A 27,267-nucleotide genomic window follows, 5' to 3' on the forward strand; every position below is an offset into this window, starting at 1 on the left:
AATAAAAACACAATAAAATTTTTGAGCTGCGACATAACATATGCCAGTAATCAAGGTGAATGATCATGAAATGAAACTAAAACTTACCAAAAAAAATCACCAAAATTAAGCCAATCAGATTTGAGCAACAACATGCGCAGACATTTGAGCTAGATTTCAATATGCAATACAAATAGCATGTATGTATTCATGTAAAGGTGTAAAACGTGTTACAACGTTACTACAGAAAGACCCCACACAGCCATTGATACGTTTTGCCTGTGCTCCTATAAATGCTCAAATGTTTCCATGTGCAAGTGTCCATCGAGCCAGTCAGAAATGTAACAGCAAGCTCCACCATAACCGTAGAACAAGAGCACAAAGGCCAGCAGGGAAACAGCTGTCAGCTGCGTGCGGATGCGACCCCAGTGTGCTCCCCCACACTTTGTGTTGTACTACCGAGCCGCATACATTGTAGCAATGTAAAGCCACGCCACGCGACTGAAGCTTTTGTTTTCAAACAGTCTTAAATCAGGATATCATTGCAATATTAGTAGTGGCTTTATATAGCCTACGTTAAGCCTATAGCCTAGCCTATTGTTGCAGCCTGGTCTCATAGACTAGTATATGTAAATCCTGGTCACTCAAATTAGTATGATATGTTACTTTTGGTAATGCGAAAGTCTAGCAACCCAAAGGTTGTGAGTTCGAATCTCATCATGGATAACTTCAGCATTTTAGCTAATTAGCAACTTTTCAACTACGTACTACTTTTTAGCTACTTTGCAACTACTTAGCATGTTAGCTAACCCTTCTCCTAAACCTAACCTTAACCCTTTTAGCTAACCATAACTTTAACCCTTTAACCTAACTCCTAAACGTAACCCTAACCCCTAGCCTAGCTAACGTCAGCCAACTAGCTAACATTAGCCACCTTGCCACCAAGCTAGAATTCATAGCATATCATATGCTTTGCTAATTCATAACATATTGTATGTTTCACATATTCATTTCACAAATTCGTAACATATTGTACGTTTGCATTTGTTAAATATAATATGAATTGTAACGCGTAACACATCATACAAAATGGGTGATGGACATCCACAAATTAATACATACCATACGGAGGTAAACATATCATACCAAATAGAGGGTACAGAATAATACGTTTTGCTCTGAGACCAGGTTGCAGCCAGCATGATAATTTTTGCATTATGATTTTAATTTTTTTCTGTGCTGGCCCCCTTAATCAATCAGTGCAGCAATCAACACTACAGACAAGTATGTTTATTCTCACAAATTGATGTACATTATCACAGCATCAATGTGTGTTTGCTATCTACTGTCCCAATGTCCTTAGCTGCAATTTCAGATAGACCTACTAGGCAACATACCTGAGCTATTTTGATGCATCAGTAATAAATGTACCCATTTTATAACTAATTAGTCCAGCTGTGTGGCGAGGTCGAGCTTGGTAGTCTATTGTTGTGGTCAGCTTTCTAGATTTACTACGTTAAAGTAGTAGTCCAATGTCTAAATGATTTATGGAAAATGTCTGCTTGCTCTACACTCTTAGAAAAAAGGTGCTATCTAGAACCTAAATGGGTTCTTCGGCTGTCCCCATAGGAGAACCCTTTGAAGAACCCTTTTTGGTTGCAGTTAGATCCCTTTTGAGTCCCATGTAGAACCCTTTACACAGAGGGTTCTACATATAACCCAAAATAGTTCTACCTTGAACCAAAAGGGGTTCTACCTGGAACCAGAAAGGGTTCTCCTATGGGGACAGCCTAAGGACCCTTTTGGAACTCTTTTTGTAAGAGTGTAAGCCTAAAAGAAACCTATGGCACTTCTCTTGAAAAATGAAAAGGGCCTACTTTGTTGCTAGCATTAGCAATTTTCAGCCATCTTCACTGTTGTTCTCTCAGTCAGGCTGCTTCATGGTAGAAACTAGGTGGTAGCCTATACAGTTACAACCTGAAGTTAATTTTTTGTAGCAGGTTAGGAGAATTTATGCAGCAGCTCAAGAGAATTAAGGTAGCAGGTTAGGGGATTTAGGAAAGATTTGAAAAAAGGTTAGAGTCAGCTATAATGCTCTCCTAACCGGTTATGCTTTTGAAAAGTAACTTCCGGTCGTAGCTGTACTCCATCAAGTCACAACCCTGCTTCATTCCTCCTGTTCTGTTTTGCATTCTCACAGCCAGGGTCTCAGCGGAACTGGAGCAGTTCAGCTCAAACCGGTTTAAGTGTGTCAGGAGGAGAAAAAAGTATACACTGTTGTTGGGGTTGTATGTCAAGATTTATTGTGAGTGTCTTTTCTCCTGCAGGCCTCAGCTGCTCAAGTGTCAATGAGGCTGAACGTCCATGTTGCCACTATGTTGAATGCCGCCATAGCAGCTGCACTTGGAGAGGAAGATTCCTAGAAGGTCCAAGGATCTCCCAGTACAGTAAAGTTTTTTTATTCTCATTCCATAGCACCAAAATAGTATAGTAGTATGCTTATGTTATGACATAGTAGGCCCTTGTTTACGCTTGCCAACAAGTGACTAATATTAATTATAATTAGGTTGGTCCTTACGTTTGTCCTATTTCACACATGTACAAGTGTGTATTATACACGTGTACATTGGAAATTAGCTTTTTGTATATCCCACTCCCCCCGAGTCAACCTTGGAGCATGGGGTCACAGCCAAGGATAAGCCATTATTGACAGCAACCTTGGCGCAATTAGGGTTAAGTGTCTTGCTCAAGGGCACAGATAGATTTTTAATCTAGTCGGCACAGGGATTCAAACCAGTGACCTTTTGGTTACTGGCCCAACACTCTTAACCGATAGGCTACCTACCACCCCAGAGTCCTACACCAGTAGCTGGGCAAATTGGAAAGTCACAGTTAAGCACTGTAAAAAAAATTGGCAGAGATGAAGTTGTGGCTAACCTATAGTAAATGTGGACAAATAGCATACCAAATGGTTAGATATCAAATGAAAGATAAGGCCACAAGACAAAAGATGTAAAGTAGATGCTCAAGGTTTCCTTTCTAGCCTCACCAACATAGCCGTTCTCACCCAGCCCCATAGTAAAAGCACATAGCCTCACAAGCAAAAGGAGCTGACAAGACAATCAGCATTAGCATAAAACTGTAAGCCCCCCAGTTGTTTACCAATAGGCCCAACTGACAAAACACCCTTTCACATACTCACTGGACCCAAGATCCTATTCATGCTGGATCCTCATTGTGGGAAGCAGATGACTTTATCCACAGGGTGTCAAACATAGGTATTAAAGGTGGCAGGAGAGTGCAGGCTCGATTCCTCTCTAATTACCATCCTCAGTACTGACTTTTTTCGCACGAGTTACATTGCAAACAGTGGATTGATTTGTCTCAACTTGTATATGATTATAGACATAGGGGAAAAACAGGATAGCAGTTTATGGGTGGTTTATGTGTGTTGACTTTGAACTGAGGACTGAAGTACTGAAATACTTTTGGCTCCCGAGTGGCGCAGCGGTCTAAGGCACTGCATCTCAGTGCTTGAGGTGTCACTACAGACACCCTGGTTCGATTCCAGGCTGTATCACAACCGGCCGTGATTGGGAGTTCCATTGGGCGGCGCACAATAGGACCAGCGTCGTCCGGGTTTGGCCGGTGTAGACCGTCATTGTAAATAAGAATTTGTTCTTAATTGACTTGCCCAGTTAAATAAAGGTAAAAAAAAATAATATATATATATATATATAATTGTGAGATGCATTTGTGCGATTTGACATCCTTCACTGTGGGCCTATTCTACAGTTACTGGAATCTATTATCAGTGACTGTATAGAATAGGAGAATAACAGTGAATCCGTGAATAAATGTTACCCACTCAAGAGCCTTAATTCAGTTTGTTTACATAGAGCAGTAGAACAATCTCTTCTAATTACAACAATATTAATCAGTGATGTTTTGTAACTGACTGACAAAAGCAAGTTTATCAACAACAAACTGAAACATAACAAGCTCACAAAGGAAATATAGCTACAAAGGTGGTTTCATAATACAACAAGTAAGGCCTGCAGGCAAAATAACACTCAAACCGATCTGTTTATTAATGTTCTCATATACAGTGTTGTAATTGATATAAAATCATTGGATAAGTACAGGGAGATGTCATGGAGCAGTAGAACAACTTGTTAAAACAGCTCCACCAGTCTAGGTGATCTGTAGTGCTATGTTAATTACATTTTGCATTTACATTTGAGTCATTTAGCAGAAGCTCTGATCCAGAGCGACTTACAGTTAGTTAGGCCTAGTAACACACACAATACTATAATCCTTTCGCAAAGACATTTACAATACAGTTGTACAGCCTACTTGTTTCATCCATGTAAAATCATGCTTCATAGGCTCATCACAACATCACATTTTATGATCCTGCTGACATTTATGGCATTTAATAGCCTTGAATATAAAATGCAATGTCTCTCATGAATGGCATACTATTAACTATTGAATCATATTTTTCGATGTGCAATAACTCAATATAAAGGCACACTCGTGGTATTACTGTACTACGACTATTGCCAAATAGTGAGATCTGTTTACGTGTGGGTGTAGATAATGGGGAGTGTCACATCATTGCAAATGCCAAATGAAGGGTCTGCCAAGTCAGATATACAAGTGTTGAACTGTAGCCTTGGCAAAGGAGGGACACGGGCTGCATTTATTGAATTCTCTTCACAGATAATAAATATACTTGGTGCTGTATTTGAGACTGAATATAAAGCATTTAATTTGTAGGCCCAAGTATTGTGAAAGGTGGGTCTCTTTTTTTTCAGCTTCAAAGCTTGTGCTCTTGTTTTAGCTCCAGCCTTCTGAACTTGTCATTGTAGCTGTCTCCAAGTGAAGAATGAAATGCATGTAATTCTGTAGTCCGGATTGGATGGGCCCATCCCCCTTGGCCCCATTTACTCTTTACTCTTGTTTCAATTCAGAAGATTGCACCGTCCGTGTTCACTGTCCATTCAAACGACTGATGGCTCAGATGGTTTTGCATGGAATTATAAAGGAGATTTTGGGTCCAAAGAAGACATCCCTGGAACAACATAAAAAAATAAAAACATGTGTTTAGTATTTTTCCCTATTAGCCTGGAATCCAAGACTATGGTAAACTGTCCATGACTTTCTAGTGGATGGACCATGTGGTTCAGGAGAGAATGGCCTAGTTAATGAAGGAAGCATCTAGTCAAGAATGGCATTATTTTCAATTGATAAACTGATAAACTGTGATTGTAAACTGATAAGCTCCATGTATCTGTTTGATTTCCAGGCATATAGTGCCTCTTTAAAGGAAAAACAATTCACTGTAGTCAACAGCTGACTAAAAACAGAGCCAAAATGCATAGGTCTAGCCATAGCGTATTTGCATTACATGAGCAAAGGCCATGACGTAAAAACAGCACGAATGACCTTTTAACTGACCAGTGAAACAAAAGTCAACTCCACATCACAGCTCACTGCACGGCAGCAGGCACACGTGCCTGACTGTATTAATAGGTGGCTTATGATAATCACAATGTAGGCAGTGTTCACTGGGCAGCCTGTGACTGGATCCAATTCGTTCCCAACTATAATTGGCGCCTAACTGCCCGCCGGCCTCCATTCGTTCTCCAGTGGACATAACAGCACCACAGAGCCGTCCACTGTTCCAGAACTGTATTAACATAGACTGTATATGTGTGCTGAACATGAGCGCCACCTACTGGCGGAGAATGGAATTGCTGTACCTTGGGCAGCAGAGGAGCTCACTGAAGTTACAGTAGCACACCATGTCGCATTTGTTCCCCTCCCAGAAATGGTTCTGCAGGGAATCGATGGGTCGCATGTTCGCAACTCCGTTGGAGATGCCAACATTGCGACAGTCCCTGCCCTTCAAGACTTTCTTGTAGCAGGACCAGCGGTTTGATGGAATGGCCTCGCTGCCCATTGCCAATAGTCCAACCAAGAGAATAGCAGCAATGAGTAGTGGCTTCATTTTGATCAAGCTGTAAATAGGACGACATAATGTATATAATTGGTTAGAATGTCTCCAAAGTCACCCCAGTCATTAATATATTAATACATTTTAACATGAACTACAAATCCAACCCACAACAAATATATTCCCATTAGGGCCATAGCCAGGGTCTGAGTTTTAGCGAGGTCCAGAGGGGTGGAGGGACATTTTTTGAAAGTTAAACGTTTATTTATTGCATTTCTATCAAATAAAACTAATCTAAAATACTATTTGGAGGACAGCAAATACAGACAAAAATGTACCCAGCCATTATGCCATTATCACATTGGTTGCTGCAGCTTAATTTACCTCAGTTGATCAACATAACACGTAGCCTATTAGTTCTACAATTTGCCACTACACATGAACTCACATGAACTCAGCACCGAGATGAAAAACTTCAATATGTACAGAGGGATCTGTTAGAATATTTATTTATTTATTAACAAAACGCAAACACATATGTTTGCTTTACAGAACTTTTTATTGCAATGTCCTGCAATTCTACACATTTTGCTATGGGCTGTGGAGAAATGTTTGCCGTTTAAAAGCTAATTTCCTGCATTGTATACATTTTGCCATGATATAAAGTCCCACGTATAGAGGACCTGCGTGGTTCTGGTACCGGTTCCGACCGACACTTTCGCTTATAAAATCGATCTGTGGACACCATAGATCGAAATGGCTTGCATCGAGCGGTTACGCGGGTTCATAACGACTCATTAGTGTATCTCTTCCGCCTGTGTGATTTATGACAGAGAGGAAGAGGAATAGAGATGCCCAACTCGGCGGAAAGATGTCGCCTTTCAGTAGGTGGCGTTTTTTCGTTGTTTCGCCCACCAAGCAAATAGTTTTTGTATGGAAGTCAATGAGAGAGTGTTGAATTTGGTCAACCAAAAAATGTATGGCTTATTTGCTACGGTAGGTTTATTTCATCCAATAATAGTTTCCTAATGCTTAAATTGTTACGAGTGTACTGATATAAGTAGGGCACGTGACATCCCGGCAATTTTGAGAAAAAACACTTTATATGGGCGTTGTCTCGAGATGGCTATGCATATTCATTGTATGAGGCCAGTAGTGTAGCGTCTCCATTGAATACAGGCAGTTGACGTCAACAACCCTCATCGAATTTTTCAAAAGAGATTACAATAATTACATGTATCCACCAATCCAAAGAAAGAATAGGCGGGACCTAGACAGCACACTGTGCCGCTTTGTGGACAACGACTTCCATTGTTAGGACAGCGAGACATGTGTCTTGTCAGTATATCCATAATCTTTGTTTAAGATGTGAAATTTGACACCACTTGAAGCTGGGATGTCCCTTCTACCATTTCATTCGCTCTTCCGACTGTCCATCAAGTCCTGTCTAAACCATACGTCACAGCAGTGATGCCAATTTAGCAATTTTGTTGCTAGATTTAGCAACTTTTCAGACTACCCTGGCAACTTTCTTTTCAAACAGCACCTAGCAACAAATTTAGCTACTTTTAAAAATGTATTTTGAACTTTTAGCAACTTTTGAAAAATGACTGAAATGCTAAAATGCACACATTTTCCCTCTAAATGACACAACAACTATTTTCTCTGTCACACACAGTCACAAAACATGTGCCTGACTGCAAAAGTGCATTGTGAGTGACAACAGCAGCAGACGCTCAGCTCGTGCACAGGCAGCAGCAGGCCAGCAGGAATTTCAGCAAATTGCAAATCATTCTTGGCTGACTGCAGCAGCAGTAGCACGGGTTCGACGAGACAAACCCAATGAATATAGTTGGTCACGAATGGTTGATCTTGAACAACAACATCAATCAAAATTGTAAAGCCAGAAGTACAGAAAAGAGTGGGAGTCTGTACCTGAACAAATGTCAAATCATATTTTTTTGCAGAGATGGCCAGTCAATTTGATAACGTTATTGTGACGCAGTTTTACGTTATCACGCAATGACATCACAACGCCATTTAGCAACTGCTAACAACAAATCAACCTGCCTCTAGCAACTTAACCTGAAAATTAGTTGGCAGCTCTGCGTCACAGCCGCTGACAAAGCACATGCCTTAAAATCCTGACATCGTAGCGCAACAGGATGGAGTGGTTTCGTCCCTCGAGCACATTCAGAGATCGATTTATAACCAACTTTATCACAGTAATCTAAAAAGATTAATAGTTTTTAAACAAAAAACACTTTTTGTTTGTCCTAGACAGACAATAGTAAGATGAAAGGCGAGTTCAGGAAGCCAAGCTAGAGCTCTCTTGTGTGACATTCACAGCGGTAGGGGCAGACGTTTTGATCAAGAGAAACCTGCACATTTTATCTAACACTAGACATACAAATATGGATTTTTACAGTTATAAGGAAGGTGAAATCTTATAGTTATTCGTTTTCTAATTTCATTATACTATATTTCAAGCGTTATTCATACAGTTTTGTTGAATAGGAAATGCATACAAAATAAGAATCATATTTTTACTTGTGTACTTGAGCTTGTGTCCTCAAAAGTGACTACACCTCAGCAATTTATAACTATTTTTTTATCAGAAAGGTAAGATTTTAACTTTTCTTGGAGTATGCAGGATTACTTATGGCCCTCTCATGATAAATAATTTTTGGGGATTACGTAGATTACATTTTAGATTACATTTAGTTACATTTAAGAGATATGATATCTGAGTGAGCGTGAATAATAAAATCAATGGGGGCCCCCTGGGCACGTAATTCAGCCATGATTACTAAAAGTTCATATAGCTGGCTAGACTAACTAGACTAATTTACCAATCTTCAAAATGTTAACTGATATGGAGTAATTGAGTGACTGTCAGTGAGTGACATATAAGAAGAGGAAAACTGCTGATGCACAACCAAATTTCGAAAATGCACCAATTGTACTATTCTAACTCTCAACAGTAAGTTGAGACCCCGTCTTCTTTGTAAGCAACTCTGGTGTAAATTTGGCCTTGTTTTTTAGGTTATTGTCCTGCTGAAAAGTGAATGAATCTCCCCGTGTCTGGTGAAAAGCAGACAGAACCAGGTTTTCCTCTAGCTCCATTCCGTTTCTTTTTATCCTCAAACCCCCCCCCCAGTTCTTAACTATTACTATTACAAGCATACCCATAACATGATCAAATCAAATGCAGTTAAAAAAAATACAGATAAGAATAAGAAATAAAAGTAAGAAGTAATTAAAAAGCAGCAGTAAAATAACAATAGTGAGACTTTATACGGGGGTGGGGAGGGTGGTACGCCGGGGCACCGGTTAGTTGATGTAATATGTACATGTAGGTAGAGTAATTAAAGTGACTATGTATAGATGCAATGCAAATAGTCTGGGTAGCCATTTGATTAGATGTTCAGGAGTCTTATGGCTTGGGGTAGAAGCTGTTTAGAAGCCTCTTGGACCTAGACTTGGCGCCCCGGAACCGATTGCCGTGCAGTACCAGAGAGAAAAGTCTATGACTAGGGTGGCTGGAGTCTTTGACAATTTTTAGGGCCTTCCTCTGACACCGCCTGGTATAGAGTGCCTGGATGTCAGGAAGCTTGGCCCCAGTGATGTACTGGGCCGTTCAAACTACCCTCTGTAGTGCTTTGCAGTCGGAGGCCGAGCAGTTGCCATACCAGGCAGTGATGCAGCTAGTCAGGATGCTCTTGATGGTGCAGCTGTAGAACCTTTTGAGGATCTCAGGACCCATGCCAAATCTTTTCAGTCTCCTGAGGGGGAATAGGTTTTGTTGTGCCCTCTCCATGACTGTCTTGGTGTGCTTGGACCATGCTAGTTTGTTGGTGATGTGGACACCAAGGAACTTGAAACTCTCAACCTGCTCCACTGCAGCTCCGTTGATGAGAATGGGGGTGTGCTCAGTCTGCTTTTTCCTGTAGTCCACAATCATCTCCTTTGTCTTGATCACGTTGAGGGAGAGGTTGTTGTCCTGGCACCACACGGCCAGGCCTCTGACCTCCTCCCTATAGGCTGTCTTGTCGTTGTCGGTGATCAGGCCTACCACTGTTGTGTCATCAGCAAACTTAATGATGGTGTTTGAGTCGTGCCTGGCCATGCAGTCATGAGTGAACAGGGAGTACAGGAGGGGACTGAGCACGCACCCCTGAGGGGCCCCTGTGTTGAGGATCAGCGTGGCGGATGTGTTGTTACTACCTGACGGGGGTGGCCCGTCAGGAAGTCCAGGATCCAGTTGCAGAGGGAAGTGTTTAGTCCCAGGGTTCTTAGCTTATTGATGAGCTTTGAGGGCACTAGGGTGTTGAACGCTGAGCTGTAGTCAATGAATAGCATTCTCACATAGGTGTTCCTTTTGTCCAGGTGGGAAAGGGCAGTGTGGAGTGCGATAGAGATTGCATCATCTGTGGATCTGTTGGGGCGGTATGCAAATTAGAGTGGGTCTAATTTCTGGGATAATGGTGTTGATGTGAGCCATGACCAGCCTTTCAAAGCACTTCATGGCTACAGACGTGCGGGTCGGTAGTCATTTAGGCAGGTTACCTTAGTGTCCTTGGGCACAGGCACTGTGGTGATCTGCTTAAAACATATTAGTATTACAGACTTGGACAGGGAGCGGTTGAAAATGTCAGTGAAGACACTTGCCAGTTGGTCAGCACATGCTCACAATACATGTCCTGGTAATCCGTCTGTCCCTGCGGCCTCGTGAATGTTGACCTGTTTAAAGGTCTTACTCACATCGGCTGCGGAGAACGTGATCACACAGTCTTCTGGAACAGCTGGTGCTCTCATGCATGTTTCAGTGTTATTTGCCTCGAAGCAAGCGTAGAAGTAGTTTATCTTGTCTGGTAGGCTCGTGTCACTGGGCAGCTCTCGGCTGTGCTTCCCTTTGTAGTCTGTAATGGTTTGCAAGCCTTGCCACATCCGACGAGCGTCAGAGCCGGTGTAGTACGATTCGATCTTAGCCCTGTATTGACGCTTTGCCTGTTTGATGGTTCATCGGAGGGCATAGCGGGATTTCTTATAAGCTTCTGGGTTAGAGTCACGCTCCTTGAAAGCGGCAGCTCTAGCCTTTAGCTCAGTGTGGATGTTGCCTGTAATCCATGGCTTCTGGTTGGGGTATGTACGTACGGTCTCTGTGGGGACGACGTCATCGATACACTTATTGATGAAGCCAATGGCTGATGCGGTGTATTCCTCAATGCCATCGGAGGAATCCCGGAACATATTCCAGTCTGTGCTAGAAAAACAGTCCTGTAGCTTAGCATCTGCATCATCTGACCACTTTTTTATTGATCTAGTCACTGGTGCATCCTGCTTTCATTTTTGCTTGTAAGCAGGAATCAGGAGGATAGAATTATGGTCAGATTTGCCAAATGAGGGTGAGGGAGTGCTTTGTATGGGTCTCTATGTGGAGTAAAGGTGGTCCAGAGTTTTTTCCCCTCTGGTTGGACATTTGTTCGTTTATTTGCGTTGTTTGTAACTTATTAGCCACCACTATGCTTGAAATTATAGAGAGGGGTACACAGTAATGTGTTGTATTGAATTTGCCCCAAACATAACACTTTCTTGCAGTATTACTTTAGTGTGTTGTTGCAAACAGGATGCATGTTTTGGAATATTTTATTCTGTACAAGCTTTCTTCTTTTCACTCTGTCTGTCACGACTTCTGCCGAAGTCGGTTCCTCTCCTTGTTCGGGCGGTGTTCGGCGGTCGACGTCACCGGTCTTCTAGCCACCGCCGATCCATTTTTCATTTTCCTTTTGTTTTGTCTTGTTTTCCCCACACACCTGGTTTTCATTCCCTCATTACGTGTTGTGTATTTAACCCTCTGTTCCCCCCATGTCTTTGTGCGGAATTGTTTGTTGTAAGTGCTTGTGCACATTGTTGTCTGGTGCGCGACGGGTTTTGTACCCATATGTTGTTATTCTGGATGCCGGTGGTTTTGTATATTAAACTGCTCCGGTTTTTACCCAGTTCTGCTCTCCTGCGTCTGACTGAGGGACCTTACAGATACAGTTGAAGTCGGAAGTTTACATACACCTTAGCCAAATTAATTTCAACTCAGGTTTTCACAATTCTTGACATTTAATCCTAGTAAAAATTCCCTGTCTTAGGTCAGTTAGGATCACCACTTTATTATAAGAATGCGAAATGTCAGAATAATAGTAGAGAGAATGATTTATTTCAGCTTTTATTTCTTTCATCACATTCCCAGTGGGTCAGAAGTTTACATTCACTCAATTAGTATTTGGTAGAATTGCCTTTAAATGGTTTAACTTTGGTCAAACGTTTCGGGTAGCCTTCCACAAGCTTCCCACAATAAGGTGAATTTGGAAGTAGGCTTGGGGTCATTGTCCATATGGAAGACCCATTTGCGACCAAGCTTTAACTTCCTGACTGATGTCTTGAGATGTTGCTTCAATATGTCCACATAATTTTCCATCCTCATGATGCCATCTATTTTGTGAAGTGCACCAGTCCCTCCTGCAGTAAAGCACTCCCACAACATGATGCTGCCACCCCCATGCTTCACGGTTGGGATTGTGTTCTCCGGCTTGCAAGTCTCCCCCTTTTTCCTCCAAACATAACGATGGTCATTATGGCCAAACAGTTCTATTTTTGTTTCATCAGACCAGAGGACATTTCTCCAAAAAGTACAATCTTTGTCCCCATGTGCAGTTGCAAACCATAGTCTGGATTTCTCATTGCGGTTTTGGAGCAGTGGCTTCTTCTTTGCTGAGCGGCCTTTCAGGTTATGTCGATATAGGACTCGTTTTACTGTGGATATAGATACTTTTGTACCTGTTTCCTTCAGCATGTTCAAAAGGTCCTTTTCTGTTCTGGGATTGATTTGCACTTTTTGCACCAAAGTACGTTAATCTCTAGTAGACACAACACGTCTCCTTCCTGAGCGGTAAACACCTGGTCCCATGGTGTTTAAACTTGCATACTAGTGCTTATACAGATGAACGTGGTTTGGAAATTGCTCCCAAGGATGAACCAGACTTGTGGAGGTTTACCATTTTTTTTCTGAGGTCTTGGCTGATTTCTTTTGAAGGTAGTGTAACAGTGTAGGTTCCGTCCCTCTCTTCGCCCCAACCTGGGCTCGAACCAGGGACCCTTGCACACATCAACAACTGACACCCCACGAAGCATCGTTACCCATCGTGCCACAAAAGCCACGGCCCTTGCAACGCAAGGGGAAACCCTACTTCAAGTCTCAGAGCGAGTGACGTCAATGATTGAAACGCTATTAGCGCGCACCACCGCTAACTAACTAGCCATTTCACATTGGTTACACTAGGCCTTGAAATATATCCACAGGTAAACCTCCAATTGACTCAAATGATGTCAATTAGCCTATCAGAATCTTCTAATGACATAATTGTCTGGAATTTTCCAAGCTGTTTATAGACACAGTCAACTTAGTGTATGTAACCATCTGACCCACTGGAATTGTGATACAGTGAATTAAATGTGAAATAATCTGTCTGTAAACAATTGTTGGGAAAATTACTTGTGTCATGCACAAAGTAGATGTCCTAACCGACTGGCCAAAACTATAGTTTGTTAACAAGAAATTTGTGGTGTGGTTGAAAACGAGTTTTAATGACTCCAACCAAAGTGTATGTAAACTTCCGACTTCAACTGTAGTTGTATGTATGGGATACATAGATGAGGTAGTCATTCAAAAATCCTGCTAAACACTATTATTGTACACTGAGTGAGTCCATGCAACTTATTATGTGACTTGTTAAGCACATTTGTACTCCTGAACTTATTTAGGCTTGCCATAACAAAGGGTTTGAATAGTTTTTGACTCAAGTCATTTCAACTTTAAATACTGTATTAATTTGTAAAATAAAAAATATATAAGTCCACTTTGACATTATAGGGCATTGTGTGTAGGCTACTGACAAAAAAATCTAAATTGTATAAATGTTAAAGTCAGGCTGTAACTCAACAAAATGTGAAAAAGTCAAGGGATGTAAAAATTTTCTGAAGACACTTTAAGTATGACCCTGATTCATATAGTGTTATGATGTTGTTGATTGTAGAATTTGATCCTAGCATAAGTTGGACATCCTCTATAACATTTTTCAATTTGCAACAATATTGATACTGGACATAAATATTGCATTCATCTGTTATTTCAAAAATTGGTGGATATATACAGCCTATTTGCTATGTCACTTATGCCACTACATAATTAAACCTTGTGCTTTAAATAGATTCAATATTATTTGCATTTAAATTATATTACCATAACCCAATTATTGCAAAGATTTCCACGGTACAATGATTGCAGTCTTATAAACTTCACTTCATACATTGCAGTTATAACTAGTGCTGAGCAATTAACCGAAATTTTGGTTCAATTATTTGAATTCCGTTTCGTTCGTTTTTTTCTGTGAGGTCAATGCACAAATTGCAGTTTCTCGAGAAATAAGTCAGATCCAGGCTGAACTGTGTGATGTAGTAGGGAGTTGTAGTTTCCAACAGGACAATATCCTACATATTTCAGAGCGTAAATTGAAGTAATTAACTACAATGACCATAATCCACTGCGCATCTACTTGTGCTACGGTAAGTGGCAGAAGAATGCGCGATCGTGAGGGGATTTAGAGAGCAGCTGATGCTTGACAGGGTATCGCTACCTGAAAAACATTGATCTAAGCGATTGATAGTTCGTATTCAGTCATAGACGTATGCCTTATTTACTCTGAAGAGATACAAATTAGTGATTTTGTCAGACAGAATATTCAGCAGCTCTATAGGGATGAGATGATGACTTGGAATTAAATAATACAATCATAAAATAAAACAAATGAAATATACACAACAACTGAAATATGTTATTAAAGTAATGTGAATACATTATGGTTAATAAGTGATAAGCAGTAATGGGCAGTCACTACCATCATGGTACTTTTATTAATTGTTTTATTATGTGTTGTAACAGCATTCAACCCAAATAATCCAAACCCGAAATCGAAAACGAATTATTATTTTTTATCATCGAATTATAATAATGAATCATTCACCACTAGTTATAACTCGTGTTAATTTACTTATAACTCCCCATCATTATTATATTTCCAATTACATAACATTATCTGCTGATTAAATTAGCCCCTACCTTATTTAGTGCTCTCCTCAGGAACGGCAGTAGCTTCTGACCCGTTTTCATTGGGTACATTTCGTAAGTATAAAACAGAAAACAGAGGAGTCTTTATCCCTACTCTACCCCATGCTAAGAGTATGACCATCTCTCCCCTCTCTCCAGGGGAGAGAGAAATAACCAAGGGCATTGATTAAATCCTCACTCTGCACAAGCACGAAAATAACGCCATGCTTACAGGCAAGTACGGTAGAGGGGCTAAGAGAGGAGGCCAGCATTTGGGGAGTGATCCAAACCTCTCAGTCTCAGATAGATTTAGTTTATATATGCTGTGGAAAAGTACATGAACTGGGTCTGAATCATGGTTTTACAGTCTAGCGGACAAACAGCGTTTGTTCACATCCAGGATAACGTATAATACCAATTTACCAGCCTTGAAGTAGTAGGCAACATTTTTAGTATATGTGTTTTCAATGTGTTTTTATTTTATTTTAATTGGTTGTATATCAGCCATTTTGCATTTCAATAGAAAACCATCCAAGAGCGAATGAATTAATGCCTGATTCTGAATGTTGCCTTTCACTGAAACTCTCTAAAGCATCTGAATTGCTGTGAGTGTTGCAATCAGATGTGGTGGATTCTCGTACCGTTTAAATGGATTGTCTGTCTGGGTATAATGAAACGCAAGTGATGCATGCAGTAAATGAACCAGTTGGAAGGGAAATGCAAGTTTCTCTATAGCTGTAACCTTTGGCTTGACTTGGCTCCTTCCCTTGTTGACACCCAGAGGAGCTCCACTGACTGCTGATAGAGCTGATTGGCTGTGAAAGTTACCGTCACAGCCAAACGTAATAATCTACTTAGTGTGTTAAATCAATTGCTTCTTATTGTACGGCAGCACAGTTTTATCCATTGCAGTTTCCACTTTAAACAAATCAAGCGGTATTTACTTTGTGTTATACAGCTACCGAAAACGGAGAAATGGCCTTTCGGGGCTCTGAATGTATATCATACTCAATAAAAGATGGCATTTTGCGGTTGGGTGTTTCATGCTCTTCTATGGATGGGCCTTATTTCATTGGAGGATCAGATGGGTTGATGTTAAGAATAGTTTATTAAGACAAATTGTATATTTTGAATGGCCTATAGTAGCTCAATAGAGAACAGGGAGGGTTGTAACACAGGATAGTTGTAATACTCAATATCTCCAACCAGGAACAAGCTAGAATCATGTGACTCACTGCACATGCCCAGTTTAGTTCTCAACCCTCATGAAGAAGCAAGAGGTAAGAAAGTACTTTTTTAAACCAAATGTGTTTTTGTGATGGCATCACCTGCTTTGTAGTTAGAGTCACCAAACTTATATGAGCTTTATAACTAGTGTGTGTAGATATGTTTGATGTATAGTGAACAAAAATATAAATGCAACATGTAAAGTGTTGGTTCCAAGTTTTATGAGCTGAAATAAAAGATCCTAGAAGTTGTCCATACGCACAAAAAACTTATTTCTCTCAAATTGTGTGCACAAATTTGTTTACATCCCTGTTAGTAAGCGTTTCTCCTTTGCCAAGATAATCCATCCACCTGACAGGTATAGCATACCAAGAAGCTGATTAAACAGCATGATCATTACACAGGTGCACCTTGTGCTGGGACAATAAAAGGCCACTCTAAAATGTGCCGTTTTGCCACACAACACAATGCCACAGATAACTCAAGTTTTGAGGGAGCATGCAATTGGCATGCTGACGGCAGAAATGTCCACCGAAGCTGTTGCTAGAGAATTTAATGTTAATTTCTCTACCATAAGCCGCCTCCAACGTCATTTTATAGAATTTGGCAGTACATCCAACCGGCCTCACAGCTGCAGACCACGTATAACCACGCAAGCCCAGACCTCCACATCCGGCTTCTTCACCTGCGGGATCATCTGAGACCAGCCACTCAGACAGCTGATGACTGTGGGTTTGATGACAGCTGATGACTGTGGGTTTGCACAACAGAAAAATTACTGCACAAACGGTCAGAAACTGTCTCAGGGAAGCTCATCTGCGTGCTCGCTGTCCTCACCAGGGTCTTGACTGCAGTTCAGCGTCGTTACCGACTAGTGGGAAAATGCTCACCTTTGATGGCCACTGGCACGCTGGAGAAGTTTGCTCTTCACAGATTAATCCTGGTTTCTACTGTACCAGGTAGATGGCAGACAGCGTGTATGGCGTTGTGTGGGTGATGTCAATGTTGTGAACAGAGTTCCCCAAGGTGGCGGTGAGGTTATGGTATGGGCAGGCATAAGCTACGGACAACGAACACAATTGCTTTTTATCGATGTCAATTTTAATGCACAGAGATACCGTGATGACATCCTGAGGCCCATTGCAGTGTCATTCATCCGTCACCATCACCTCATGTTTCAGCATAATAATGCGTAGCCCCATGTTGCAAGGACCTGTACACAATTCCTGGAAGCTGAAAATGTCCCAGTTCTTCCATGGCCTGCATTCTCACCAGACATGTCAACCATTGAGCATGTTTGGGATGCTCTGGATCGACATGTACAACAGTGTTCCAGTTCCCGCTAATATCCAGCAAATTCACATAGCCATTGAAAAGGAGTGGGACATCATTTCACAGGCCACAATCAACACAACCACAGCCTGTGTTGCGCTGCGCTGCATGAGGCAAATGGTGGTCACACCAGATACTGACTGGTTTTCTGATCCACAGTAAAATCTTAGAAATTGTTGCATGTTGCGTTTTATTTTTTTGTTCAGTGTAAGATAGCAATGCTAAAGTTTTAACATGTAGCTAAAATTGAAGTTACCTAATAGCTACACACCTCTCTCTCTCTCTCTCTCTCTCTCTCTCTCAAACTCTCTCTCACACACACACACACCACAAACATGTTATTTTTTAGTTCAGATATCGTTGTTTAGTTGTCAGATGTTGCTTTTGGTTGAGAAGGGCCAGGTAATGGAGCGTAATTTTTTTTTTAATGTATGATTTCTATTGTTATTTCATTATTTCTGCCATACAAATTGTTAAACATGGCAAGGTTGTTCTCATGTTCTCAATAAAGACTTTCAATATTTCGTTGAGTGTCATGATTTGTATTTTCAAACTATTACATTTCACCACAAGCCCTGTTACAACTGACCCGGGAGGTGGGGTAAATTGTGATATTCCACACCATGTATTTGAGACAGCTGAAGTCACACCGTGTCTGTTTGATTTAGAGAGATGATACCTATACCAATTTGTAGCAGACAAATAGTAGTTGTTTGTATCACATTTTAAATGTAGTAGCTCAAACAATCTCAGAAAAATTGACAAAAAATGCAAAAAGTGTAACAACCATCCCTGGTCTCCCCTAGTATTTCTTGACAGCAGACTGCAATCTGTGTAAAATGTATATATACTGACCAAAAATATAAACGCAACATGCAGCAATTTAAAATATTTGAATGAGTTAGAGTTCATTTCTATGGAAATCAGGCAATTGAAATAAATTCATTAGGCCCTAATCTATGGATTTCACATGACTGAGCAAGGGTGCAGCCATGAGTGGGCCTTGGAGGGCATAGGCCCACCCACTTGGCAGCCGGGGCTACCTACGGGGGAGCCAGGCCCAGCCAATCAGAATTTGTTTTTCCCCACAAACGGGCTTTATTACAGACAGAAATACTCCTCAGCACCACCTCAAATGATCCCGCTGGTGAAGAACCCAGATGTGGAGGTCCTGGCTTGCGTGGTTATACGTGGTCTGCAGCTGTGAGGCCGGTTGGAAGTACTGCCAAATTCTCTAAAACGACATTGGCGGCAGCTTATGGTAGAGAAATTAACATTCAACTCTCTAGCAACAGCTCTGGTGGATATTCCTGCAGTCAGCATGCCAATTGCATGCTCCCTCAAAACTTGAGACATCTGTGTCATTGTGTTGTGTGACAAAACTGCACATTTTAAAGTGGCCTTTTATTGTCCCCAGCACAAGGTGCACCTGTGTAATGATCATGCTGTTTAATCAGCTTCTTGGTATGCTATACCTGTCAGGTGGATGGATTATCTTGGCAAAGGAGAAACGCTTACTGACAGGGATGTAAACAAATTTGTGCACACAATTTGAGAGAAATAAGCTTTTTGTGCAGATGGATAACTTCTGGGATCTTTTATTTCAGCTCATAAAACATGGGACGAACACTTTACATGTTGCGTTTATATTTTTGTTCACTATACACTCTAACTACAAAGCAGGTGATGCCATCACAAAAACAAATTTGGTTAAAAAAAGTACTTTCTTACCTCTTGCTTCTTCATGAGGGTTGAGGACTAAACTGAGCATGTGCACAGTGAGTCACATGATTCTAGCTTGTTCCTGATTGGAGATATTGAATGTTACAACTATCCTGTGTTACAAGCATCCCTGGTCTCCCATACTTATTGAGCTATTATAGGCCAATCAAAATATAAAATGTGTCTTAATAAACTAGTTTTGACATCAACCCATCTGATCCTCCAATGAAACAAGGCCCACCCATAGAAGAGCATGAAACACCCACTACAGTGCTAATTACATCATTAAGCATCAACCGCAAAATACCATCTTTTATTGAGTATGATATACTTTCAGAGCCCCGAAAGGCCATTTCTCAGTTTTCGGTGGCTGTATAACACAAAGTAAATACCGCTTGATTTGTTTAAAGTGGAAACTGCAATGGATGCATCTGCATCTGTGGCATTGTGTTTGTGTGACAAAACAGCACATTTTAAAGTGGCCTTTTATTGTCCCCAGCACAAGGTGCACCTGTGTAATGAGCATGCTGTTTAATCAGCTTCTTGATATGCCACACCTGTTAAGTGGATGGATGATCTTGGCAAAGGAGAAATGCTCACTAACAGGGATGTAAACAGATTTGTGCACATTTGAGAGAAATAAGCTTAATTGTGCATATGGAAAATTTCAGAGATTTTTAATTTCAGCTCATGAAACATGGGACCAGGACTTTACGTGTTGCATTTATATTTCTGTTCAGTGTAAATGGTATTGATTGAGGCTACCTGTACTCTTCAAGTGATTGTTAGGGATATAGCACCATCTTGTGGTACATTTTCACAATAGCGACTTCACAGAGTTTGTCATATTCGTTAAAACGGCTTCTAAAGTTAGTCATTTCCACTTAGAAATATCAGACTTGATTTGCCCTAAGAAAAATCTATCAAACCCAACAAAAATGTCTGTTAATTCTAACCCACATAATTCACATTTCCTGTTGCTGCAGGATTATTTTCATGCTGTAGCCAACTGGCTGAAATTGAGATCCCACACCTGTACATCCATTTGTGGATTTATAAATGAATGATACAGTGCCTTCAGAAAGTATTCACACACCCTGAATTTAAAATGGATTAAATAGAGATTTTTTTGTCACTGATGTATGCACAATACACCATCATCTCAAAGTGGAATTATGTTTTTAGAAATGTTTACAAATTAACTAAAAATTAAAAGCTGAAATGTCTTGAGTCAATAAGTATTCAACCCTTTTGTTGTGGCAAGCGTAAATTAGTTCAGACGTTAAACTTTGCTTAACAAGTCACACAATAAGTTGCATGGACTCACTCTGTGTGCAATAATAGTGTTTACCATTACTTTTAAATGACTACCTCACCTCTGTACCCCACACATACACTGATCTGTAAGGCCCCTTAGTCGAGCAGTGAATGTTAAGCACAGATTCAACCACAAAGACTAGGGAGGTTTTCCAATGGTTTGCAAAGATGGGCACTTATTGGTAGATGGGTAAAAAAAATAAGCAGACATTGAATATCCCTTTGAACATTGGGCAGTTATGAATTACACTTCAGATGGTGTATCAATACACCCAGTCACTACAAAGATTCAGGCGTCATTCCTAACTCAGTTGCCGGAGAGGAAAGAAACCGCTCAAGGATTTGTGGTGACTTTAAAATAGTTACAGAGTTTAATGGCTGTGATAGGAGAAATGGATCAACAACATTGTAGTTACTCCACAATACTAACCTAAATGCGAAAGGACAGTGAAAATAAGGAAACCTGTACATGATAAAAATATTCCAAAACATGCATCCTGTTTGCAATAAGGCACTAAAGAAATACTGCAAAAAAATGTGGCAAAGAAATGTTACTTTATGTCCTGAATACAAGGCATTACTGTATGTTTGGGGCAAATCCAACACAACACATCACTGAGTACCGCTCTTCATATTTTCAAGCATGGTGGTGGCTGCATCATATTATTATTGCACACAGCTGTCAAAGGTGATGCTGACATGTATTGACTCAGGGGGTTGAATACTTAGCTAATCAAGATAAATTTGTGTTTTATTTTCCATGCAATTTTTAAACAAATGTTACAGTATTTTGTGTAGGTCGTTGACAAAAAATTACAATTAATTTAGAATTTGAACCCCACTTTGTAACACAACAAAATGTGTAAAAAGTCAAGGGGTATGAATACTTTCTGAAGGCACAACAAAATGTTTAAAAAGTCAAGGGGTGTGTGAATACCCATTGCCCATTGATTCTTGAAGAATATAACTTATAAATGCCTCATAAGCTTCGTTCAACTGTCGTACCCCATCAGAACCAAAATATAAGCTCGTTTTACTCCATTGTTTGTAAACATTGCAAATGTAAACAAACAAATCAAATTGTATTGGTATACACATATTTAGCTACAAAACATGCTTAAAACTATTTTGATATCTTGGGTGGTCAGTCCTTGCATCCATTGCGCTATCTATGCATTTTTAGAGTGGTTACATTTCTCCATGCCCTTCCCTCAGCTTTTTACCAAAACAGAGGCGGCGTGTCCACTTTGTAATTGTTTCAACTGCAGATTGTCCCTTTAACTCACAAATGAATTTCTCAAACAATATGTAGCCTACATATTAGAGTTGATTATTAAGGACAGAATGGTGATATGCTGGTTTTGCCGCCATCTCCATGGTTCCATAGTCTTCAGTTGGACTGTTTCTCTTCTGACTGGTTGGTTGGTTGGCTGTAGTGTAGAGGGCGAGAGGAGAAAATGAGAAATGCAAGACCATTGATTGTTTTGTCTATGGAAAATTAGATGTATCGATATGTTTTGAAAAAACATTCAGACCTCGGGTAAAGTGCAATACAATGTAATCCATCAAAAATGACAAGATAATAATTGTACTGCCAGTGCCAGAAACTCCAATAGATCCGTCTTTGTCAGTAGGCTGGTGTTTATTGAAGCCATTTCTTAACCACAAGAGGTCAGTATTTAGCTACATTTGCGTACACCTCATCCTGCATAAAAAAAAGGATCTGGAAAAACTCCACAGCACTTTGTGGAGAAGGAAATTACACCCCACGTTTGTGGTTAGAATAAATGTTATTCCAATAAGAATAATTTCCTCTATCCACAAGTGTGCCCTGTGGAGTCAGACAATATGGCTGCAACTTATATTACATTTTCTATAGGCGTCAATGTAACTTTTACTGCAGGCTTGTCTGTTATCAAGGGTCACTGCCTGTATATGCACGTCTCCAAGATTTCACCCTCGGTTTCTAAATATGCTTTATGTTATTCAGGGCCTTAGCAGTCGCATATCACATTGACTTGTATTACAAGTTCCGTGAAGTGAGCCTGCCCTTGAAATGAGACCATTCACATGTCCTTACAGTTCCAATAAGCAGTGGAAATAGTGGTCTTGAACAGTAACAGAGAATGAAAGAGTCTTCCCAGAGAGGCTGTAGTGAATTTGATTTGTGTTCCACTGTAATCCTGAATTCTAAGGACTTTGACAGTTGTATCGTTGTGGTTTTCTTGGAAAATGTCACTCACCTCTTTCCTGACTTTTGTTTCGTTTTGTTTCAATCTGTTTTTATTGAGTTTTGAGCAGCCAACGCCAGGAAAACCGTGTAAATTATATCGAAAAAGCTCAACATAGTATGGTTTATTTTTTCTATAGACCAGAAATTTGAATTATGCTTCTACATTTCAGAGTAAAATCATTGTATAAATATATACAGAATCAATACATTTTAATTTACACAAAACATAATTGACGGAAAATGCAGTTGATTATGATGATTTCCTACATGTTGCATTGCGTGTGTAAACTAGTTTATACATCAGCAATCTATGGCAATGTAGAGTTATGAATTATGACAGGGGCACCCTGGTTTCCATAGTGACAGCAAACACAGGAGTGGACTCATTGCTCTTAAATTTCATAGAGCAGTAATTTCATTTACAATTGTAGCCAAACACATCTGTAGGATTTGGGTGTACTTGACAGTCCTAGCAAATCTTTGTTGACGCTATATGACACCCGCCTGGGTGTGTATCGTGTGTGTTGGTTGATTTATGTGGATATCAACACCCAAAGTACCACATTATGACTGAGTCATATTGCAATATGAGACCAATATATGAGCAGTCCGCTCTCTCTCATTGGTCAATTTACCACTCAGAAACACGTTAAAACGAACACAACAGACAGTAGGAGTACACTTAGTTGAAATAGAGGAGCTGCTATTCGACATGGCGATCTAAAGTTGTCTTCCCAGGAGCACATTTGCTATCAGCAGCACGTTGGAGTCAATGTCATAAAAACGATCCCCGGTTAATTACAGCTGCTGTAATAGGACTGCTGAAGGGAGGGAGAGCCTCGCAAACTTATCGGTTCAAATACTATTGGAAATCATTAAAAAAAAGACCTGTGATTTATTGAGCTTGCCTGTTGCAACAAAACCAATAGAAAAGGCCCAAAAGTGCAAAACAGCCCACCTGGCTCTCCAGATAGGCTTAAGCAAACGCTCAAAGTATTGAAATATTTCTCATATATGTGAACCGAGGTATGGTCCCGTCCCATTTGAGCAGAGCTGACATGGAGCCCCTGGCTCCAGTGATAGTGTAATCTAGTGGTGTAACCCAAGAACCTGTTGCTGGTGGTCTGGCAAGAGGCTTCATGGCTGCAACAGTCAGAAGAGAGGAGATTCCCTTTACAAGCAGGGCTTAGCTGTATACTTCCTCTCATCATGAGGCTGTGAGTGTATTTAGATGTGAGAGCAAAGGCTACTGTAGCTAACATGGAGGGAGGGAGGGAGGGAGGGAGAGAGGGAGGGAGGGAGGGAGAGAGGGAGAGAGGGAGGGAGGGGGAGGGAGGGAGGGAGGGAGAAAATAATGCATGGGTGTGTGTAATACCAGCTCTATAGAATACTGTATAATGTATTTTTTTGTTATTGATTTGTGAAAAGGAAATGTACCTAGAAGGCAGATGTCAGACACAAGAGGGGGTTCTAGCAGAGCAGACACATCAAATCAAAAATGGACGTAGAGCAGAGTTACCCTCAACAGAAGAGTGTTTCATCTTTTAAAACAAGTTGTCCCAACATTAGTGTTTTCACATGCAGACTCCCCTCTAACTCTCCCTTTTAAATGCACTCAGAGCTGAGAGAGAGAGAGAGCTGGCCAGTAACCAGGCCAGTGCTGCTGATAAATTGCAGGAATCTTAAAACACTGGTTATCAGCTGTCTGGGAGGCAATGGGGGTGGGATAGGGTTAGATGTGTCTGTGTGGGGGTTGAGCACTGGCTGGTCTATGGGATGGAGTAGTAGTAGACAGGGAAACCGTGTAAATTGGGTGTGTGTGAGTGGGGGGTGGGGGATGGAGGTCTAGTCTGTATGTTTATGACTTCATGTCACTGCACCAAAACAAGGTGCCTTTATTTTGGCTACCATGGCTATGCCCCCATTGGATGGCAATGCCCCCATCCACAAGAAACAAATGGTCACTGAATGGTTTGATGAGCATAAAAACAACGTAAACCATATCCCATGGCCATCTCAGTACCCAGATCTCAACACAATTGAACACTTTTTGGAAATTCTGCAGTGGTGCCTGAGACAGTGTTTTCCACCACCATCAACAGAACACATACTTATGGAATTTACCATGGAAGAATGATTTCGCATCCCTCCAATAGCATTCAAGAAACATGTAGAATATATGGCAAGGTGCATTGAAGCTGTTCTGGCTATTATGATACTTTATGTTGGTGTTTCCTTTATTTTGGTAGTTAACATCATCTGTATTTTAGCAATGTCCTGCATGGGGTAACCTGATGAACAGTTCTGTACTTTCAGAGGAGTTGGGTTAAATGCATTTTACATTTTAGTCATTTAGCAGACACTCTTATCCAGAGCAACTTACAGTAGTGAATGCATACATTTCATATGTCATTTATATTTTTTTATTTGTTTTTATGTACTGGCCCCCCGTGGGAATCGAACCCACAACCCTGGCGTTGCACACAGCACGCTGGCGTTGCAAACACCATGCTCTACCAACTGAGCCACAGGGAAGACGGCAGAAACATTTCAGTTGAATGCATTCATTTGTACAACTGACTAAGTATCCACCTTTCCTTTATTTTTGTGGCAATTTTTTTGATTAGTCGTAGTACAGCCTATTATAGCCTATGTGTGACTAGTGCATAATGCATCAACTACACGTAGGTGTAAAATTGACACTAATTGTAGGGAGCTTCATGACTTCATGAGCTCGGGAGACTAAATAGCCTAAGAACTTGTTACACAAGGTGGATACTAATTGTGTTTTTTTTGGTATGACATTTAGTCATCGAATTATGAAATATGACGTGGCAGGCAGACACAATAAAATCTGTTATGTTCATGTCTGACAGTATGAGGCTATGGCGACCACCAGTCAACTTCTTGATGTTCTCCCTCTCCGGGCAGGGTAAAAATTGCCCTTCTTTTTACCCAAAGGGCGCCAAAAGTGTGTGGTCAGGGTTTATGTTAGTTGCAAACATGATCAAAACCATTCTGAAGCAAGTAATGAAAGCAGTGGGGTGTTGTGGAAGTTTAAGGGCACCTGGAATTTGGGCCACCCGGGAGAGACTTCAGGTTCTCAGCCCTACGGACAAGACGACCAATAAACAAGGGGCCACTCCGTTGCAGATCAATCTGCCACCCACTCATTAAATCAATACGCTACGTAGTCTATGCGCGCTTAAAAGGAAACATTTTGGAAAGAAGTGAGTTGCAAGGAGTTAGCTATCGAAATCATAAATGTTGCGAATTTCTGTTGTCCGTCAGATTACAGTAGACTATAGCCCATAATTTAAACTCAATTGTATAAAAAAAAAAAAAATGAAATCGTCTTCTCAAGCGAAGATGTTTGATTTAAAAGTTTCAACTTTGTCTCCAAAAATGATTAGTCTACATCCCTGTCCCCAAATAAAAACATAAAACCATAACCATTTTCAACCTAATTCATAATATACATATGGTTCATTTCATGGAGGATATTAGATCTAATTAGAAATAATATATAGGCCTAACCATACTGCCTATTGCCTATCAAAAAAGTGCGCTACCGATACTCACAATGATTCCAAAATGAAATGTTTGTTAAGCCCATAATTTCCATATAGTTGATGAGACTATAGATTTAGTCCTACGTGAACTATAGCCTCATCGAAATGAGAGAATTCAGGCTAATAAATTATGCATTGAAACACACTCAAGTTTGATCATTTCTAACGAAAGATCTGCTAAATTTAAGTGAGGATGCACCAAACATGTAGCTAAGCTCATTTATTCATTCAATTATGTATTTATTCATCTATTATTCATGTATATAAAAACATTTGCATTTTCTATTTGTTCAAATGGTAGCCCTACTGTTGCAATCTGGGCATGTAATACAAATGCCTGTATTAATCATGTCAACGCATAATACAGTATCTCCTTTCAACTTTATAAATATTGTAATAAATTGTATAATTACATGGCATTATTCATATTATTAGCAGTTCAACTTGTACTTTATTCAATTTAGAAAGAAAAACGTTTTGTGTCAAGCAGCACGCTAGGGTACTATAGAATAGGCCTAATTTCAAGGAAGCCAATTGCCAGGAAACCTATTGATGAACAATCACGGCATGCACAGACCATAACATCTTAACTTGTTTCAAATGAGAGGAAATGTGGAAATTAAATTCATCAGTAGCACTTATAAATCAAATGACAACATGGACAGAAAGACTACTTAGAAAGGACCAGGGCCACGTCATTGGACGTCGCTCTGGATGAGAGCGTCTGCTAAATGACGTAAATGTAAATGTAAATTGGACAGCTAGA

The 27,267-nt window shown here is 40.4% G+C and overlaps 1 protein-coding gene across 3 annotated transcripts in view; it reads right to left on the reverse strand.

Moving 5' to 3' along the window:
- Positions 1-4,046: 4,046 nt before the first annotated feature.
- Positions 4,047-27,267, reverse strand: part of LOC106610171 (scrapie-responsive protein 1) — a 32,024-nt gene continuing 8,803 nt past the window's right edge. For 2 of the 3 annotated variants that reach the window (XM_045716612.1, XM_045716611.1), the window contains exons 2-3: positions 5,748-6,005; positions 4,047-5,056 (exon numbers count right to left, since the gene is read on the reverse strand). In XM_045716612.1, the coding sequence (XP_045572568.1) occupies positions 5,002-5,056; positions 5,748-5,995 (303 nt within the window). In that variant the 5' untranslated portion in view covers positions 5,996-6,005 and the 3' untranslated portion in view covers positions 4,047-5,001. Of the gene's footprint in view, positions 5,057-5,747; positions 6,006-15,110; positions 15,361-27,267 lie in introns of those variants that run through there. The other variant, XM_045716613.1, reaches the window with a different exon arrangement.

Source organism: Salmo salar, chromosome ssa04, assembly GCF_905237065.1.
Source record: "Salmo salar chromosome ssa04, Ssal_v3.1, whole genome shotgun sequence".
Classification (NCBI taxonomy): Eukaryota; Metazoa; Chordata; class Actinopteri; order Salmoniformes; family Salmonidae; genus Salmo; species Salmo salar.